The sequence below is a fragment of the Pecten maximus genome, chromosome 15, assembly GCF_902652985.1.
Source record: "Pecten maximus chromosome 15, xPecMax1.1, whole genome shotgun sequence".
Lineage (NCBI taxonomy): Eukaryota > Metazoa > Mollusca > Bivalvia > Pectinida > Pectinidae > Pecten > Pecten maximus.
Window position 1 is genome coordinate 17,417,748 of NC_047029.1, and position 8,114 is coordinate 17,425,861.

The following is an 8,114-nucleotide window of genomic DNA, read 5'->3' on the forward strand; positions in this document are numbered from 1 at the left end:
GTCATCATTGTTAAGGTCAAGTTCATTAAAGTCACATTTATTAATGTCCTAATCACAATCATTGTGAAAACCAAGTATGAAGCACTATTGTAAGGTATGTCACGAAGCAAAAGAAAAATTATTTAAAAAAAAAAATAGAATTAATTCAAAGAAAGACTTTTTGTTTCATTCAGTTATTTTTTTGTTTTTTTTTTTTTTTTTTTTGCTCTCAGTCTGAATTTCTATACATGTATGTTGAGACTTAATTATTTAACGGAGTCAAAGCCAAGTTACTTCTCCGGAGTTTTTATCAGTTTTTTACGATGCGTACATAAATGAATTAACTACATATCTTACGAGACGGGACATTTATTTACATAATATTTTTACAAATGTATTGTTGAATACACATAAGAATATGTACATGTTAAAGTGAACTCTACCTTTAGCCACACCTTACTATTCAGGGTGACATTTACCGTATGTACAGACATTCATATTGTATTTCTCATGGTAAACTTCCCAGATTATAATACCCACACTTGTCTGAACATTAAACAATGAATCAATGAATATATCATTTGAAAACTATTAATCCATGTATTTGTGATTTTTTTTTCTGTAGTGCCAACATTTCCAAAATCAGAGTTAAGATTTTTTGTTCTCTCCTGTTGAATCAAGTTTTTGTTTTTTACAATTTGGAACCTGTTTAATAAATAGTTGATTAAAATTGTCCAAATTTGATCAAGAAATTTCAGTTAGCAATGTAGATGACCTTGTGCCTTTCAAATGTTTCAATGTCTCTTTCTAGTTGTTTCATTTCTGCCTCCATTCTTTCCTTGCGGTTTTTCTTTGGTGCTGTGTCTGTAACAACAGAAAGGCTCTGGTACTGTTCGTGTATATCCTCCCAGTTAACCTGTAGACCTTTCAATATTGCCTGTCTTTCTTCCTCAGTTAAAGACCTCATGGCACCACGACGGAAATGCTCCGCAATGTAAGCATCATACTCTTCCTGTGCTTTCTGCATCTCATCCTTACGTTTAACTAGGTACTTTGGTGTGTCTCCGTACTCCTGAAAATTGTGTAATGATAGGTCTGATATGAGCCAAGAAATATGAGGATACCAAAATTATCTGCAAATAATAAGCCCCTGCTCACAAACAAGTCCATTAATTCAAAGATAAGAAGCTAAATAAACCTTTCTCAAACTTTCGAGTTTTACACAGGTGAGGGAGAAAAGTGACACTGACTTTGTGTCAATCAGCAATTTTTCATGGGTTCACAGACCCACAATAATAAGTCACATGAAAAATTGTCTAGGATTGATAAATAGGGATGAAAAGTTTTGAAGAAAATTTCAAATATACATTATTGACAGTTTCAATGGAATATTTCAAAGCAATGAAAAGTAATTTCCAATGTAACTTTTCTTAATATCATTTTCATGAACATCTGGATAATATATCACCCAAATTTTTTTTATTTTTTTCATTTCTTCCGAGAATCTTAGTATTAATGTGTTTTCATTTGGCTTTTTTTCCCCAACCTCAAACATTATAAGGATGCAAGTTCCAAAAAGTTTTCATTCACGATACTTTTAATCAAAGGACCAGAATATGCATCATCTCAAAACATGATAATCGATTATAAATCATTTTTTTCTATCAAAATACATAAGTGCACACCTTTTTATGAATGTATTTTGGCTCCAGCCCAGAAGGATCAAGGTAATTTTTGTCTCCATTCCTGGTGTCACAATAGATCTTTTGAGGGGCTTTCGGTACAGATGTGATATTCTGTACAGCATTGGTTGTGATGAAGTTCTTGTTCGTTTTGAGACCCATGAGTGGAGTGTTGTCCTTAGGTGGTACAGCTGGTCTTCGCCTCTCCTCATCAGGGTATTTGAACCCGGTTTCTGCAAAATGAAAATGTTTTGTTATTCTGTATTTGTTAAAGAAATTCAGGATTAATTAAAAAATAGTCTTTTCTGGTATCACAGAAGTGGTTTATAATCATAGGATTTTGTAAACATTTTTTTAATTTTGTTTTATGGCAACTGATTTTTCGTCAGTATCAAAATGTATTGAGACGATAACACTGATTGAAATTCTTGTATTAGTAGTTGTTGAGATGAGATGAATTCTTGATGTAAGTCTTTTGACCTTAAACTGCACTATTGACCAGCATTAAGAAAAGATATCATATTAACAGAATTCAAGAAAAAAAAAGATTAATTGCCATAGCAGCAAAACTGGCAACGGGGAGGATTTTTTTGGAGCACATGCACAAACAGCAGAGAAAGAAAAGTGTCGTTCGGTAACATATCTTTATGATAATAACAGATTATGCATAAGAAACTGATGGCTAATGCATTATTTTTTGTTACTTTTAATCAAGATAATATCACCACATTGTTTTAGGTTGTAATATCTTGCTTAAAATATGCAGTATGAATCTAGATAAAAAGTCACACATAATTGATTGGATTGTTTTACTTTTCAGTTTATGCAACAGCCGTGTTGATAAATCAATAGACACAATATTAACAAAGCTTAGTTTGTAGAGATGGAGACTGACAAGCAGAATGTAAGGTCCAACACCCAGGTGGAAGTACATTGCTCACTTTCCTGTTACAGTTGTTTACAAATTACACACATACATGGAAGCGAGTATTGCGCCTCCACTAGGGAGCCCCAGACCATGGGATGGTCTCAGGATTTTTAATCCTCCAACCCCCAAAACTGATAGTCTGGTGCTCGTGTGATTGAGCTAAAGATCGCAAAGCAGCTATAATGTGAATCGTGATTCTATCATTTATGTGAACTATATACAAACGTACATGTGTACCAGGCTGGGTTTTAATTGTAAATACTGTACATAGTTGTATGGTCGCCTTCTAGCTTCCAGCTAGGGGGAATTTCCCTTTAGCTCAGTCGGTAGAGCGGCGGACCAGTAAGCAGAGGGTTGCGGGTTCGATCCCGGCTGGCTACACACTACTACTCCTTGAACTTTTACACATGTATATAGAAATCTATACTCAGTATACATAAATAAATCTGTGTTAAACATGCATACTTACTGTCGGGAAGGACTGGTTCCTTTGACCGCTTCTTTAGGTAATCATCTGTGGTGGGAACAGGTACATTAGCCTGTCCCATTGTTTTGTGATTGGCTCTGTTATCTTTTTGTTCCTGTTTGACATTGAGCTTGAATTTGGATACATGTCTGTAAACAGATAAGATTAATTAAGTATCATGGATTAAATCACATGGACAATACTTACGGTTTTATTTTACATATATATTTAAATATGTGTTAAATGTAGACTAAGGTAATATATAAAAACAGCAGACTTTATAAGAGCCATGCTTTTTGCATAATTCAGTTATCATTTCGCATAAAAAAACGTAGAATAATGAGATAGCTGCGATCAACAAAGGTCGCCTGTAGATAATAAACATTTCCCCTGATGGCGCTGACATGCAAGTTCGCATAAAAGTTAAAACACATACTAACAGAGCATTTATGTTTGTCAACGATGTCGATGGTAACGTTACATGTTCAGTGATGTTGTCGTCGACAAAAAAAATATCATAACATGCTAGAATCTACTGCTATTTCACAATTTGTTAACAATTAAATCAACTTACCTAGGTGGTTTTTGTTTTTTAAGTTCCTCTGTGGGAATAAGATCGTACACTGTGAACGAAGACATCTTTAGTTTGACTGTGGTTGTACCAAATAGACCTACTCCACTGGGCAACAACACAATCAACAGTCTGATGTTCCTAGCAACGTCGTATCCAGGAAATGCGTAATCCGTGACATAAGTAAACGAAACGAAACAAAAAAATCATTTTGTGGAAAGGTATACTTCATTAGTTTGGCGATTAACAGCTTCAAATATGAAAGGAGAAGTGTTTTGGTGTACAAGTATGAACGAAAATAAAAAACTATACGGAAAATTACAAATAATATTCCGTTCGATTTTTTTAAAAACAAATAACACTTCCGGTTTGTACGTAACAATACTTCCGGAAACGGTTAAAGAATTACCCACATCTACAAATCTACCCAAATACACCCAAATCTACCCAAATCCACCGAAATCTACCAATATATTCTACACAAATCAATATAGAAATCTATTACATCAATAACGTATTATTAAAAATATGTTTTTAACATTTTATAATGATTCTACGTAGATCTACCGGTCTTTGTCCATTGGTTTAATGTACAAAATTAAGTAGGGGTTACCTCCCTTATAAGGCTGCTAAACCTGTTGGTACGGGTCGTGATATTCGTGTTTTGTTTAATTTTCCTTTCAAATGGATTAGTTTAAATTGTATTTTATTTGTGATTCAATACAACATGTAGTACAGCAACATCAATGAAAATGGTCGGATTCAGAAACAAGTACAGTGTACTTATATTAATCTGTCTCCATAAGTTGTAACATATTTGCAAAATGACGGTACTGACAAAGTGGATAAAGGGTTTTAGACACAAAAAGGTTAAAGTTGTCTATAGGTTGGTTTTATGAAAACCAGTCATATTACTCTCACACTCCTGGGTTTGTGTATATACACGCTGAGATACAGGGCACAGCAATGGCCCATCTGGACAACTGACCTATATGCAAAATTTCATTCTGATAACGAGGTCGGTCAGCCTCCTACGTCACAGGTTCACTGCTGCCGATATGATAGTATAACTAACGTTAATAACACCAAATGTGTGTCGCATTAAATCACTATTTACACACTATCTACCAAAGGTTTTGTGATGTGGGAGTACTTTACATTAATATATTGGGTTACAACAGTGAATTGGTTACATGTACTCCAGTGATGATTCCGTTATTCATTAAACAACTGTATTAAATTCAACTTTATTCCATAAGTTTTACAACTCATTGGATAAAATAGTATATAACATTAATGGACAAAGGCATCCACGCTTACATGATTTATAATTCAATAAGCTAATTAGTCAGATTTGTTACAGGGAAACAAAGAAATAATCTTTAAAAATGAATATATAAGTCTTATAAAAAATCTTTCCTTTAGTTTATTTGCTAGTGATAAATATTTTCCTAAATTGTTAAGTTCTTTTATATTTTCTACTTTGAGTAACTGAATACGTTTAAAGATACTATAGTATTTAAAATGATATGTTTTAATCAATCAATACGAATGTCTGCGTAACATTTTCACCACATCAAATACATTTCCTTCATAACCTTCATAAATATTCTTTAAGGAAATTGTCAAAAAGGACGTTGTTTGAGTACATTACTATAAAATTGAACAGAACAGTAACTGATTTCTTGAAACATTTACCCAAGACTGACAGTTCAAAGTTACTGATTTAAATAAAGAATCCAAGGATCTTTAGTTTCCAACATGTCATCATATCATGCTTTGAGTAAAAAATTATCTGGATGCTTTAATTTCAACCAATATTTAAAAATTCTTGATCTAATGTGTACAAAGGAAATCCTCAAAGTTCAATGTACACAAAATACATGTATCGTCTCAGATAAAAATCGAACTACTGCATTTTTATCAAATCTTTATCTTGCAAAATTAAGAAATGGATATTTTTATATTAATATTACGTCACCCAGGTGGAAGTACATTGCTCACTTTCCTGTTACAGTTGTTTACAAATTACACACATACATGGAAGCGAGTATTGCGCCTCCACTAGGGAGCCCCAGACCATGGGATGGTCTCAGGATTTTTAATCCTCCAACCCCCAAAACTGATAGTCTGGTGCTCATGTGATTGAGCTAAAGATCGCAAAGCAGCTATAATGTGAATCGTGATTCTATCATTTATGTGAACTATATACAAACGTACATGTGTAGCAGGCTGGGTTTTAATTGTAAATACTGTACATAGTTGTATGGTCACCTTCTAGCTTCCAGCTAGGGGGAATTTCCCTTTAGCTCAGTCGGTAGAGCGGCGGACCAGTAAGCAGAGGGTTGCGGGTTCGATCCCGGCTGGCTACACACTACTACTCCTTGAACTTTTACACATGTATATAGAAATCTATACTCAGTATACATAAATAAATCTGTGTCAAACATGCATACTTACTGTCGGGAAGGACTGGTTCCTTTGACCGCTTCTTTAGGTAATCATCTGTGGTGGGAACAGGTACATTAGCCTGTCCCATTGTTTTGTGATTGGCTCTGTTATCTTTTTGTTCCTGTTTGACATTGAGCTTGAATTTGGATACATGTCTGTAAACAGATAAGATTAATTAAGTATCATGGATTAAATCACATGGACAATACTTACGGTTTTATTTTACATATATATTTAAATATGTGTTAAGATTAGACTAAGGTAATATATAAAAACAGCAGACTTTATAAGAGCCATGCTTTTTGCATAATTCAGTTATCATTTCGCATAAAAAAAACGTAGAATAATGAGATAGCTGCGATCAACAAAGGTCGCCTGTAGATAATAAACATTTCCCCTGATGGCGCTGACATGCAAGTTCGCATAAAAGTTAAAACACATACTAACAGAGCATTTATGTTTGTCAACGATGTCGATGGTAACGTTACATGTTCAGTGATGTTGTCGTCGACAAAAAAATATCATAACATGCTAGAATCTACTGCTATTTCACAATTTGTTAACAATTAAATCAACTTACCTAGGTGGTTTTTGTTTTTTAAGTTCCTCTGTGGGAATAAGATCGTACACTGTGAACGAAGACATCTTTAGTTTGACTGTGGTTGTACCAAATAGACCTACTCCACTGGGCAACAACACAATCAACAGTCTGATGTTCCTAGCAACGTCGTATCCAGGAAATGCGTAATCCGTGACATAAGTAAACGAAACGAAACAAAAAATTCATTTTGTGGAAAGGTATAGTTCATTAGTTTGGCGATTAACAGCTTCAAATATGAAAGGAGAAGTGTTTTGGTGTACAAGTATGAACGAAAATGAAAAACTATACGGAAAATTACAAATAATATTCCGTTCGATTTTTTTAAAAACAAATAACACTTCCGGTTTGTAAGTAACAATACTTCCGGAAGCGGTTAAAGAATTACCCACATCTACAAATCTACCCAAATACACCCAAATCCACCGAAATCTACCAATATATTCTACACAAATCAATATAGAAATCTATTACATCAATAACGTATTATTAAAAATATGTTTTTAACATTTTATAATGATTCTACGTAGATCTACCGGTCTTTGTCCATTGGTTTAATGTACAAAATTAAGTAGGGGTTACCTCCCTTATAAGGATGCTAACCTGTTGGTTTGTTTAATTTTCCTTTCAAATGGATTAGTTTAAATTGTATTTTATTTGTGATTCAATACAACATGTAGTACAGCAACATAAATGAAAATGGTCGGATTCAGAAACAAGTACAGTGTACTTATATTAATCTGTCTCCATAAGTTGTAACATATTGGCAAAATGACGGTACTGACAAAGTGGACTACATTATTTAATACAGGTAGTGAGGGGGTGCGGGGGAGGGGAGGAAAGGGGGTGCGACGATTTACCCAAAAACACCCAAAACTACCCCCAAAACACCCCAAAACCACCCAAAAACACCATACACCTACCCAAAAACACCCTTAAATGTCGAGATAAATGCATGGCAACATTAATTATGACATTTATTCCTTCGCCAACCTGATTAGTGCTGATTCAGGTTCTCAGTTCTGAAATTGTAAAATGTATATTCGAAGGGAGGTAACTCTAACAAGCAAAGACTATATTTGACGCGACGATTTACCCAAAAACACCCAAAAACCACCCAAAAACACCATAAACCTACCCCAAAACACCCTTTAATGTCGAGATAAATGCATGGCAAGTTTAATTATGACATTTAAAAGATTCTTAGCCAACTTTATTAGTGCTGATTTCGGTTCTCAGTTCTGAAATTGAAACGAAGTATATTCGAAGGGAGGTAGCTGTAACAAGCAAAGACTTCAAACATACCTCGTGGAAGAATAAGAAAAAAAAAACTGAGGATCCAGTTCTTGACATTTATTCAGAATAAAATTAAATATATCACCACAACAATAATGATAATATAGCGTTTAAAAATATACATTTAAACAATAATATATGCA

At 34.0% G+C, this 8,114-nt stretch overlaps 1 protein-coding gene across 2 annotated transcripts; it reads right to left on the reverse strand.

Annotated features, from left to right (window-relative positions):
- Positions 1-330: 330 nt before the first annotated feature.
- LOC117344268 (enkurin-like) lies at positions 331-6,825 on the reverse strand. 2 transcript variants are annotated; one of them, XM_033906957.1, is made up of 4 exons: positions 6,658-6,825; positions 6,087-6,232; positions 1,665-1,894; positions 331-1,051 (listed from the first exon to the last, which is right to left on the reverse strand). In XM_033906957.1, the coding sequence occupies exons 1-4, from the start codon at positions 6,720-6,722 to the stop codon at positions 734-736; spliced, it is 759 nt and encodes a 252-aa protein (XP_033762848.1). In that variant the 5' UTR covers positions 6,723-6,825; the 3' UTR covers positions 331-733. The 2 variants fall into 2 exon arrangements, with proteins under 2 accessions (XP_033762848.1, XP_033762847.1); XM_033906956.1 differs by lacking the exons at positions 6,087-6,232; positions 6,658-6,825 and adding exons at positions 3,059-3,204; positions 3,630-3,797.
- Between the last annotated feature and the right edge of the window lie 1,289 nt (positions 6,826-8,114).

What these genes read in the sequence shown, in the direction of transcription:
- LOC117344268 (XM_033906957.1), bottom strand. Translation starts at nt 6,722, where the DNA reads ATGTCTTCGTTCACAGTGTACGATCTTATTCCCACAGAGGAACTTAAA. An exon ending in AAAAAACAAAAACCACCTAG is followed by an intron (nt 6,233 to 6,657) that starts GTAAGTTGATTT and finishes ATCTGTTTACAG; the next exon opens with ACATGTATCCAAATTCAAGC. An exon ending in CAAAATACATTCATAAAAAG is followed by an intron (nt 1,052 to 1,664) that starts GTGTGCACTTAT and finishes CACAATTTTCAG; the next exon opens with GAGTACGGAGACACACCAAA.